Here is a 12763-nt window from a genome sequence, read left to right as displayed (position 1 = left end):
TTGGCACCAAGTGCCACGTCCAATCCCCTCTTGAACACCTCCAGGGATGGGGACCCCACCACCTCCCTGGGCAGCATATTCCAATGGTTAACAACTCTCTTTGGGAAGAACTTTCTCCCCACCTCAAGCCTAAACCTCCCCTGGCAGAGCTTGAGACTGTGTCCTCTTGTTCTGGCTCTGGCAGAGAATTCAGCACAGGTCACACAGGAAGGCATCTAGATGGGGATGGAAAGACTCCAGAGAAGGAGACTCCACAACCTCTCTGGGCAGCCTGCTCCAGTGCTCTGTGACCCTCCCAGTGAAGAAGTTCCTCCTCATGTTGAGGTGGAACCTCCTGTGCTGGAGTTTCTATCCATTGCCCCTTGTCCTATGCCAGGGTGCAAGTGAGCAGAGCCTGTGCCCTCCCTCTTGCCCCCCAGCGCTCAGATATTGATAAACATTTATTAAATCCCCTCTCAGTCTTCTCTTCTCTGGACTAAACAGCCCCAAGGCTCTCAGCCTCTCCTCACCAGGCAGCCCTCCCTTGGACTCTCTCCAGCAGATCCCTGTCCTGCTTGAACTATTTGGTCATGAACACACCAGAGCAGTAGTGTGACAGGGGAAATGCCAACAGGGAAGGAATGGTTCCTTGTTTTGGTCACTAGAAACTACATAACCATTTTTATTTCCCCTTTACAAAAGTTAGAGAAGACTTCTTTCTTCTGAAGTTACTTTGGACTTAACAGTCAGCAGCCTTACAGAAAAAATCAACAGAAAAATCAACAGAAAAAAATGTTGCTTTCTTGCCTTTGATAAAACTTCCAAATTCCATGCTCAAAGCTTGGTTTGTGTGTGTGTAACATAGAATCGATTTGTTTTGGAACAGAATCACAGAATTGTTAGGTTTGGAAGGGACCTCAAGGAGCATCCAGTTCCAACTCCCCTGCCATGGGCAGGGACACTTCATACTACAGCAGGTTGCTCACAACCACATCCAGCCTGGCTGCAAAAACCTCCAGGCATGAGGCTTCCACCACCTCCCTGGGCAACCTGTGCCAGTCTCTCACCACCCTCATGGGGAACAACTCCTAACATCTAATCTCAATCTGCCCATTTCTAGTTTTGCTCCATTCCCCCCAGTCCTATCACTCCCTGACCCCCTCAAAAGTCCCTCCCCAGCTTTCTTGTAGCCCTGGAAGGACACAATTAGGTCTCCTGGGAGCCTTCTCTTGTCCAGGCTGAACAACCCCAACTCCCTCAGCCTGTACTCATAGGAGAGCAGCTCCAGCCCTCCGCTCATCCTCGTGGCCCTCCTCTGGACACCTTCCTATCCATCCTATGTTAACTCCTAAATTGCAATCCCGATGTCATTTGATTCTACACTATTAAAATGCTCTAAATGCCTTAACAGGTTATGTTATAGTAAAATTCTTAAAGTGAAGTATGGAATGTTTCCTGTGAGTCTGCCAGCATTTCTGAAGGAACTTAAAACCTTGGTTTGGAGGCTTTTGGCTTTGGTTTCAAAAAGTAGGTTTTGCTATGGTTCCCCCCCCCCCCCCCCCCCCCACCAATGTATTTCAGCTGTCTAGCTTTACGCTTGAGGATTCCTTGCAATCAGATGTTGTCTGTCTAATGATCAGTAAGTACAGGTGTCAGTTCTGTAGGTCTTGGAAGACAGATCTATTCCTTCTTAAAGGCCAATAAAGCTGTCACAGTCCTTTTCAGAGAAAATTTAACTGTACATTTTATTGTCCCAATGGGAAAGTTTCTATGAAGGCTCCAAATTCCACAAACACCCTCCCTATGTATATAACTTTACTCATTTTAATTCTCAGCTGAGTACCTTTAAAAATTGCTAAGAATAGGCTCACCTAACAGAACAACTTCAGATTTCTACTCCCTGATTCCCTTACTCTTAAAAGGCAGCAATTAGTATTCATCAGGTGATTTATTAGGGCTCTGTTTAAATTGCTAGGCTGTTCCTTGCAGTTTTATAGCTCAGAAGAACTCCCTCATCATTATTACCCCTCTGAGCTGTCTCAGTTTGTTTTGCTGCCTACGATAATTAGAAGGAGTCCTGAATCAAAGAATTGCTCAGAGTAAGGAAGATGGAACTGAAACATTTAACCTTGACCTTATTCTTCAAACTATCCAGTGCTGAAAATTGCTCAAAACCCCTCAATTACATTCTTTAAGGTTTTAACTAAATGTGTGGTTTTAGTTCCATATTGAGCTTTGGCAATTTTTAACTCTAATGATTTTTGCTGTCTACATTCTTTTTGTTCTATTTGTGTTTTCATGAGCACTGGAAATGATGAATTCTCTTCCACTTAGGAACTTCCTCTTTTCTATTTTCTTCTAGTTTTTTAACTAAACTTATAGTTTCAGTTACATATTGAAGCATATCATTGCAGCTTTGGTAGCTCTTAATTCTAATGAGAGAGATTCATTTAATGACCTAGCGCTGTGATTGTGTTTTAGCTCTTGTATAAATATTTGTTTGCCACATTTTGGACAGATAGGATAAAAAGAGTTTCAGCTCTTGATGGCTATTCCAGGAAATGAATGTCTGTTCAGGCCATCAGAAAGCTTGGTTCGGGTTAATTCTCTGTGGGGATAGATGCATATCTGTCAAATAAAAGGTATGCCTGAGCTGGTTTAATGTTTTAGCAGCTGCATTTAGTATGGATTTCATCCAGTGGGAAAACTACTGTACAGCTACCTGATCCTGTCCTCAAAGTACACACTGAAGAAACAAAATGAAAACCTCACTAGCTGAAGTAGTGGGAATAGATGTAAAAACTATTCTGTAAATTGCACTTAATCAAACACTAGAAAAACTCCCAACTTGTCATTTCTCTCCTTTTGTTTTCTAAGCTAGCAGTATGTGGTGGGTTGAAATCCCACCCCCATCCCCCCACCTCCCCCCCTTTAATTTTGCCAGAGCAGTTCAGTATGGAAGCAAATGGAAGCTGTATTTACAGGCAGAACTACAATCTACAATGGAATCCAATGAGTATATACAAAATACACAGGATTTACAGTATTTACAATTAACAAACAGCACAAGGGCCCCCCCTGGTCAAAAGAGAGAGGAAGGAGCAGAGAAAATTGCTGTTAGACTGAACCAAAACAATGCAGCCAAGGTCAAGCAGAAGCAAGTTAGTATCTCTTCAGAGTGAAGAAGCAAGAGGAGAGGAGAGGTGAGGAGAGGTTCATAGAGGAGAGCAGAGTTTCAGAGAGGAGAGGTTCAGAGAGGTTCGGAGAGGAGAGGTTAGGAGATGAGAGGAATTGGTTTGGGAACAAGAACTTGAATAGAATAGAATAGAATAGAATAGAATAGAATAGAATAGAATAGAATAGACCAGACCAGACCAGACCAGACCAGGTTGGAAGAGACCTTCAAGATCATCGTGTCCAACCTATCATCCAGCACCACCTAATCACTCCAATGGAATTCTTTAGAATGATCTTTATTTTCCTTTTCACAGCCAAGAGTGATTTATTTCCATTTTACTACTTTTCTGTTCGAGATCTGTGAAAAATTTTTAAAGGCATAGCCTAAAACTACCACACATGAGAAGTGATTAATTGGACATAAAGCCCAACACAGTAGGTTTTACTACAGGACTAAAGATTATTTGAGATGTAGGGATGATAGGGATCCCAGGACATCAAGCAGTCCATATCTTGCTCTGATACAAATACAAGTGCACTGAAAGTCCTTTCCCCAAGTGATTCATGACCTTGTTCTTTGAAATGTCCAGTGCTGAAAATTGCTCTAAATCCCTCAATACATTCTTCTAGTTTTTAACTAAATTTATAGCTTTAGTTCCACACTGAGCTTTGGTAATTTTTAATTCTAATCATTTTTGGTGTCTACTTTTTTGTTGTTGCTGTTGTTTCTATTTGTGTTTTCATGAGCACTGGAAACAATGAATTCTCTTCCACTTAGCAACTTCCTCTTTTCTGTTTTGAAGTTGTTACTATGTTTTCCACTGCTCTCCCTTTCCTAGGTTGAACCAAAATGATTTCTGCTTTTCAGCTCTTCTAGTGAGAGAGTTAGTCCCTCCCCACTGTCTTATAAGTAGTGCTTCTTTTAAACTCCTATGGAGACAGACTGAGGGAGTTGGGGCTGTTCAGTCTGGTGAAGAGAAGGCTCCAAGGAAACCTTCTTGTGGCCTTCCAGGATCTGAAGGGAGCTACAAGAAAGCTGGGGAGGGACTTTTGAGGGTGTCAGGGAGTGATAGGACAGGGGGGGATGGAACAAAACTAGACGTGGGTAGATTCAGATTGGATGTGAGGAAGAAGTTCTTCCTCATGAGGGTGGTGAGGTGGTGGAAGCCTCATGCCTGGAGGTTTTTCAGGCCAGGCTGGATGTGGCTGTGAGCAACCTGCTGTAGTGTGAGGTGTCCCTGCCCATGGCAGGGGAATTGGAACTGGATGCTCCTTGAGGTCTCTTCCAACCCTGACAATTCTATGACTCTAACTGCACCTTCTGCAGTTACACCAACATCAGATGTTGTTGCTAAATTTCCTTTTTGGTTTTGGATTCCAAACAATTCTCTGCTATACACTCGCTCATTGTCTGGATCTTTGCCTAGTTTGATTTCTGTTGCAGGTGACTGCCGCTCACCTAACCCAGCATCTACCAATCAGTTCATGTTTGCTTGGTGGAAGGCAGCACCAAGCTAACAGCCTGTTTCCTTAATCCCATACTGCCTGAAGTGGTGAAGAAGCAACACATAGGTGAAGTGGCAGCGCACTCACCTCTGCAGCTCTCTCGGCTTCATAGCCAGAGACTCTTTGTGAAAACTTCCATCTAAATGATTCTCCTCCCCGTCTACTCTGCCCTGCTGAGGCTGCATCTGGAGTACTGTGTCCAGTTCTGGGCCCCTCAGCTCAGGAAGGACCTCAGGGAACTGCTTGAAACAGTCCAGCAGGGAGCCACAAAAATGATGAAGGGAGTGGAAGATCTTCCTTATTAGGAGAGCCTGAGGGAGCTGAGGGCTCTGTAGCTTGGAGAGGAGGAGCCTGAGAGGTGACCTCCTTCATGTTGATAAAGATGTGCAGGGTGAGTGCCCAGAGGTTGGAGCCAGGCTCTGCTGGGTGATGCCCAATGCCAGCACAAGGGGCACTGGGTGGAAGCTGAGGCAGAGGAAGTTCCATGGAGACATGAGGATAACGGTTTTTTCCCTGTGAGGGTGACAGAGCCCTGGAAGAGGCTGCCCAGGGTGGTTGTGGAGTCTCCCTGTCTGGAGATACATAGAATACATAGAATAGAATACATAGAATAAACCAGGTTGGAAGAGACCTTCAAGATCATCGCGTCCAACCCATCAACCAATCCAACACCGCCCAAACAACTATTCAAGACCTGCCTGGATGTGTTCCTGTGTGATCTGCTCTAGGTGCTCCTGCTCTGGCAGGGGTGTTAGGCTGGATGAGCTTTCAAGCTCCCTTCCAGCCCCTGGCATTCTGTGTTTCTGTGAAAAGAAGAAAGATAAAAGCTAAGTAAGATGTTCAAATAATGATGTCCTGCTTTTGACTGTTTCAAGTCTTGTAATCGGCGTGGGGTGGGGTGTTCTGTTTTTGTTGTTGTTGTTATTTTACAGGTAGATAATGACAATTATAAAGCTCAATTTCTGAAGACAAATGACGAGGGCAAAGACTTAGAAGTCTCTGATTTAAAAGCATTTACAAGGTATTCCGTAGTGATCATTGCCTTTACGGGAGATGTTAACGCCGCACTCCTTGAGGGCAAGGCTAGCTCTCCAGTCATTGTCTCCACCTTTGAAGCAGGTTTGTATTTCTTTATTTTTTACCTACTTTATATCAGCTAAACTTTGCACTTTTTCTTTCATCTGATGAATCAGTGGCAGTTTTGATGGCTTGGTGCACTTCCAACGCAGACTTCTCCTCACGATGGTTTTTTCCTCTTACATTTACAAAGGTGGTAGTCAACAAAACAAGTGATGGTGGTGACAAACACTGAGATTTGGCTTTTGCAATGCAGAGACCTTAACTTGCTTAATGGCAAATATGGGTGCATAGAACACAGTCATCTGGATTACTTCTACAGTCCATGGAGACTATAGAATGAAGTCCTCTCTGTATTAGCATGGATACATAAGATAGGTGAAGGGACCTTCACTTGAGGGCACAATTTGTTTATTCTCAGTAGAATGAGGTTGCTAGTTAAGGCCCACAGGGATCTGCACTTGAGTCAGCTGTTCCACAGAGTCAAAGCTATCTGGAGAAGGAAGTTGATACTGAGGTGGCAGAAACTGCTAATGCTATTGAGTTACTCAGGAAAACAAAACTGGGATGAGAGATTTCATAAGGACCTCCTGACGCTGAGAGGTTGCGTTACAGAAAAGGAGATGGGATTTGCTTAGGACAATATAAACAGATGTGCATGGGGAAGATACAATCCTAGCTTTACATACACGCTTCCTGGCTAAGCTCTGTCTGTTTTCTTTGCTGGTTTGGAATTGTTTACTAAGGACATTTAAACAAACAGGCAAAAAAAAACCCAAAAAAGTATTTTCTGAAAAGGCATTGGAAGTTTTGTTTCAATCAAGCCAGTTATCAAGTGTGTATAACATACAGTTGTCTTATCTGCAGTGAGGTGAGGTGCAGGTCAGATTCTTTAGCTATATCTATTCAGGTTCATTTCAGACTTAGATATATTGTACTGTATTTGTCATTTATCTTCCCTTTGATGGATGAAAACCCAATGTCCCATATGATAGATATTATATGATCTATGTAGATATGATATGATAGATATTATATTATATACAGGTGATATGATAGATATGATATGATAGATATATGATAGATATAGATGTGATATGATAGATATAGATATAGATATGATATGATAGGTATAGATGTGATATGACAGATGTGATATGATAGATATATAGTATCATAGTATCAGTCAGGGTTCGAAGGGACCACAAGGAAACCAGCCTGGGTACCCAAAACACCTTCTTGCTCAAGACTAGGCTGAAACTCAAAGCTCTTGGCAGAACATCTTGATTGAAGAGAAAGAACACATGTCTTTTTGGGGGGAGCATTCTAGGCAGCTCTACTACACAGGATTCATGAAGTTCATAATGAGTCTTGGAAATAACAGATATAGATGTAGTCTGATATGATTAATATGATGTATATGATTGATATGACAGATTTGATATGATATTATTGATATGATACAATAGCTATGATATGGCTTTGTGTGTATATGTGTGTGTTTGTATATATGTAGACATATATAAATATAAACATATATATACAAATATATAAATATATATACACAAATCAATAAATCTATTACCTTTAATACATTAAATTATCAGGATTTCCTGACCTGTTCATATCCCTAGAGACTGATACAGTCTTTTGCTGTGGAAAAATGAATTAAGACTAAATTAGATGGTGGAGATCTGCTCCTTGATCTACCTTTTTTTTTCCCCCCACTTTTTGGGTAGCCCTTTCTCTTATGTTAAAATGTGATACATTAGGAGATGCAGCAACCTTGGAGAGGAACAGTTATTTTCTTCATCTCATCTTATCTTGTATAGTGTGTATAGTATACTTGTATAGTGTATATGTGTATATATATATATACACTATATGTATACACACACATATATATACTATAAGTGTGTATATATATATACACTATGTGTGTGTGTGTGTGTGTGTGTGTGTGCCTGAGTTAGGACCAGTTTATGCAGACTTACTTCAGGGCAGCCAGAGTAAGTCTTTATTTTTTTGGCTGGGGTGGAAAAAGACCTGGGAGGTATGACTACATCTAAATCCTTGGCTGAGAGAATGCTTTTACCTTCAGTTCCTTGATTTTCCTATTTAGATGTCACACTACAGCCTTGTCATGCTCAGGTAGGGCAATAAATATTTAGCTGCCTGGAAAGAATGTTATAGCCTTTCCTTTCAGATAGGGATGTTGGGAAAATGATTTATACCTCTGCTGTCTTGAGAATAAGCTACTGGAATAAGTGTTGTTTCAAAAAATTGGGACAAAAATGCATGCTGTGCTTCTCTCTGGGCATTGGCTAGGGGAAAGTTCTTCCTTAAATGTTAGCTGTGCTAATCAGAGACTCCTGGAAGCTTGTTTGTATGTTGGGAGGGAGCTTGCTGTTGACAGAGGGCTTTCAGAAAGGGATACTCAAGACTAACACTTGCTTCTTGCTTGTCAACCCATGCAAGGATTTGTTTACCCTAGATGTATTGCAAGGCATAATGATGCCTTCAGGCTTGCCAAGCAGGAACTCAGAAGAAACCTTTCTGAGCAGAGACTGATGAAGTTTATCCCAATGATTAAGGTGTGACCTCATTCCTGTTGATAGAGATGTGCAGGGTGAGTGCCAAGAGGCTGGAGCCAGGCTCTGCCGGGTGATGCCCAATGACACAGCACAAGGGACAGTGGTGGAAGTCGAGGCATAGGAAGTTCCAGGTGAACATGAGAATTATTGGGTTTTTTCCCTGTGAGGGTGACAGAGCACTGGAAGAGGCTGCCCAGAGGGAGTTGTGGAGTGTCCCTGTCTGGAGATATTCAAGCCCTGCCTGGATGAGTTCCTGTGTGATCTGCTCTAGGTGCTCCCACTCTGGCAGGGGGGTTGGACTGGATGAGCTTTTGAGGCCCCTTTCAGCCCCTGGCATTCTGTGATTCTGTGGTTTTCATGTTTGGAGATTTTTTTGTGTTCTGATGTCTTTTGAATTGCTGAATCTTTAATTCCTGGACTGTATAGTATGGAGCCTTAAAGATAATGTTAAGTTCAGGGTAAGACTGAGTGGAAGCATCTAATTCACTCGAATAATTTCACTTTCTGTGTTTCTCTGATTATTTTTGGTCTTTGTAGCATTGAAGGTTATCCATGAGAACAGGATTTCACAAACTACTGAACTTGTTACTGCCTTTATAAATATGCACACATGCAGCAAGTATTTGAGATGTTTCTAATAAAAGCAGTGAAATAACCAATGGCATAACAATGACATGCAAAAATGGTAGTGCTCGAGGGGGGGAGGGGGGTGTTAACTGTGATAGTAGTAAACTGATTAAGTAATCTGATTTCAGTGCCTGAAGACCCACCTAACAACATAACCTTCCAGAAGATACCAGATGAAGTAACAAAGTTCCAAGTAACCTTTGTGCCCCCATCTGAACCAAACGGGAACATCCAGGTGTATCAGGCTATGGTTTACAACGAGGACGACCCTGCTGCCATCCAGATCCACAACCTCAGTGTCATTGATAAAACAGATCAGTCAGTCACTGCCATGATAGAAGGGCTGAAAGGAGGAAATACCTACAATGTCAGCGTAAGAACTGGTGGTTTCTCTTTGTGTTTTGACTTTGATGTAAGTGAGAGATAAGTCTGGATCAGGAGCACAAAGATAGGCTGCACATGAGATTTTCGTGCTGAGAATGTCAGCTGTGGTGTGATGTGGTGGGTTGAAATTACACACACACACACACCTCCCCCCCAATTAATTTAGAGAAACTACCCCCAAAATAAATCACCAGATTTAGCTCTGTTTGGGATGGAAGCAAATGAAGCTCTATTTACGAGCAAACTTCAATCTAGAAATAGGAAATGCAATTAAATATCTACCAAATGTACAATGTAGATGTGGTTACAATCTATAAACGACACAGAAACTCCTCAGACTCCCCCTGGATGGATCCAGGGGGACTGTTCACCTCCTCCCTCACTCCCTCCCTCCTCCTGTTACCTCACACAGGAGTCAAAACAGAGATCCCCTAGCAAGGCCACAGGACAGAGAGAGGAAAGTTGTTGCAAGCAGAAGCAACAGAAGAAGAAAAGAGAGCAGGAAGTGTTTCTGCCTCTGCTCTATATCCCATTAGCAAGCCAATGAATTCTGTAGAACTTAGCATTGTTTTCCTGTTGCATCCAATGGTAATTTATTTGATTTTCAGTCTTTGCAGTCAGGATCTAGGCCAAAGTTTCCCCTTCAAACTGTGACATGTGAATAGAGACAAGTCTGAGGTATGAGAGGAGCAATGAAGAGGGCAGAGTGAGTGGGAGGAGGACTCTTCACTAGTGGTTGGCATTGTACCTTAATTCCAGTGCTAGCAAAGCAGCCTGCAACACATTATTACAGACTAGATGACCCTTAAAGGTCCCTTCCAACCCAAGACATTCTATGATACTAGGAGTATGAAGTCCTTTCAGAGCTTCAACAAGGCCAAATGCCATATCCTGTACTTGGGTCACAGCAACCCCAAACAGGCTTGGGGCAGTGTGGCTGGAAAGCTGCTGGCAGAATGGGACCTGGGGGTGCTCATGGACAAGCAGCAGAATAGGAGCCAGCAGTGTGCCCAGGTGGCCAAGAAGGCCAATGGCATCCTGGCTGGGATCAGCAATTCTGTGTCCAGGAGGAGCAGGGAGGAGATTGTGCCCTGGGACTCAGCTATGGTGAGGCCACACCTGGAGTGTTGTGTCCAGTTTTGGGCACCTCAATACAAGAGAGATGTGGAGGTGCTGGAGCCAGGGCAGAGGAGGGCAAGGAAGCTGTGAAGGGCCTGGAGAATAAATCTGATGAAGAGCAAGTGAAGGAGCTGGGGACGGTTAGTTTGAGAAATAGGAGGCTGAGAGGAGACCTCATTGCAGTCTACAACTATGTGAAAGGACCTTGTGGAGAGGCTGCTGCTGGTCTCTTCTCACAGGTCATTAGTGACAGAACAAGAGGGAACGGCCTCAAGCTGCCATTGCGTAGGTTTAGACTGGACAGTAGGAAAGCATTGGGACGTGATGCCCAGGGAGGTGATGGAGTCACCAAGCCTAGCTGTGTTGAAAGGTGGTTTGGATGTGGTGCTTGGGGCTATGGTTTAGGGGTGACCATTGTCGAGTAGGGTTCTCAGTGGGGTTTGGTGATCCTGAGGGTCTTTTCCAACCTGATTGTTTCTGTGATTCTGTGAATCAGAGTCTGGAATGTGAAAGGAAGCAACATAACTATTGAAGTGGGCTTATTTTTCTCCCTTTTGGGAGACCTGCATTACAAGTGCTGAAGTGCCACTGATTGTAAAGAAATAAGAAGTTGCAGCAAAGGGTGAACGACAAAAGGAGTGTTTCAGCATTCATTGTTGATTCAAATATATTGTTATTGCAGATACTATTACAAACATTCATTAAAACAAGTGTATGTGGGTTTTGTTTTGTTTTTTTAAGGTGTATGCAATTAATGGTGCAGGTGCAGGGCCAAAAATTCAATTGAAAATAACCATGGATATCAAAGGTATGTCTCCCAATGTACCCTTTTAGCTGAATCCTCCATAAATGCTGAAGAAATTGCTTTTCTACCTGTCAATACACAGCTGTGTGCCTTTGTCTGTTGTTTAGAGACCACATAATGGAGGAACAGGAGCACATCACTGATAGTCTGGAATTGCAGTGCTCAGTTTTGCTGTGTGCTATTGATTATTTGCTATTCATATGTGAATGACACTGTAAGCCCTGTGCAGAGTCAGGGAAGTGATCATATTGGCTTCAGCCTTTTAGTTACCATCAATGAAAAGCTCAGAAGAATGTCACAGAGATATAAAAAAGCAAGGAGTATTGCTGGGGAAGTGAGCCCAGAGGAGGGCCACAATGATCATCCAAGGGCTGTAAGACCTCTGCTATGAGGAGAGGCTGAGGGAGTTGGGAGACTTCAGCCTGGAGAAGAGAAAACTCCAGGGGAAATCTTCTAGCTGCCTTCCAGTACCTGAAGGGATGCTACAGGCAGGCTGAAGAGGGACTTTTCATAAGGGTGTCTAGCAGTAGGACAAGGGGGAATGGTTTGAACCTGAAGCAGACTGGATCTTATGGAGAAGTCCTTCAGCACATGGGTGGTGGGACCCCAGCCAGGGAGGCTGTTGATGTCTCCTCCATGGGGGTGTTGAAGGCCAGGCTGGATGAGGCCTTGAGCAGCTGAGTCTAGTTGTGAGGCATCCCTGCCCACGGTGGGGAGGTTGGAGTAGATGATCTCTAAGGTCCCTTCCAACCTAAGCCATACTATGATTCCATGACCACAATTGTGGAACAAAAACAGTCATTGATTGAAATGAATTGAAAAATTGCTGCCCAGGGACGTGGTTGAGTCACCAACCCTGGATGTGTTTAAAGGTTGTTTGGATGTGGTGCTTGGGGCTGCGGTTGGGGGGCGAACTTTGTAGAGCAGAGTTATTGGTTGGACTTGGTGATCCTGAGGGTCTTTTCCAGCCTGAATGCTTCTGTGATTCTGTGATTCAGTCTTTATTCCTGTGGTGCCTTTTAACTGAAAATTGGTATGCAGAAGCATTTATCAGGTTTTCAAAGCATGAAGTTGCCCCTGAAAATATGCCAAAGGTGTGTCTTGCGCAGCACAGCTACGTGCCTGAACTTGTCATGCAAGCGTTTTAAAACGAAGCTCTGTGGTCTATGTTTGTTCAAAACCAGAACCACCACGGCCCAAAAAGAAACCAGCACCAGTTTATGACAGCAATGGGGCGCTGCTCGTCACGGCCACCACGATTACAATCAGAATGCCAATATGTTATTACAGTGATGATCATGGCCCTATCAAGAAGATACAAGTTCTGGTTGTGGAAGCTGGAGGTAGGATGTTATGAGTCCTCTCAGATTTTTCCTTTTAATGTCTTTATTTTCAGGGTGTTTGTCTTCTCTCTTTTTTTATTCCTTGTCTTGGATCTCAGTAATTTCATGTTAGAAAACAACTAACAGAGACACTTCAGCTGTGGCAGGAGAGG

At 43.3% G+C, this 12763-nt stretch overlaps 1 protein-coding gene across 1 annotated transcript in view; it reads left to right on the top strand.

Annotated features, from left to right (window-relative positions):
* Positions 1-12763, top strand: part of PTPRQ (protein tyrosine phosphatase receptor type Q) — a 140886-nt gene that overhangs the window by 85599 nt on the left and 42524 nt on the right. Inside the window, exons 28-31 of the mRNA XM_054173787.1 lie at positions 5595-5781; positions 9089-9333; positions 11205-11271; positions 12453-12611. Of these exons, the coding sequence (XP_054029762.1) occupies positions 5595-5781; positions 9089-9333; positions 11205-11271; positions 12453-12611 (658 nt within the window). The remainder of the gene's footprint in view (positions 1-5594; positions 5782-9088; positions 9334-11204; positions 11272-12452; positions 12612-12763) is intronic.

This window comes from Dryobates pubescens, chromosome 27, assembly GCF_014839835.1.
Source record: "Dryobates pubescens isolate bDryPub1 chromosome 27, bDryPub1.pri, whole genome shotgun sequence".
NCBI lineage: Eukaryota > Metazoa > Chordata > Aves > Piciformes > Picidae > Dryobates > Dryobates pubescens.
This window is presented reverse-complemented; position numbering and strand designations above follow the sequence as displayed.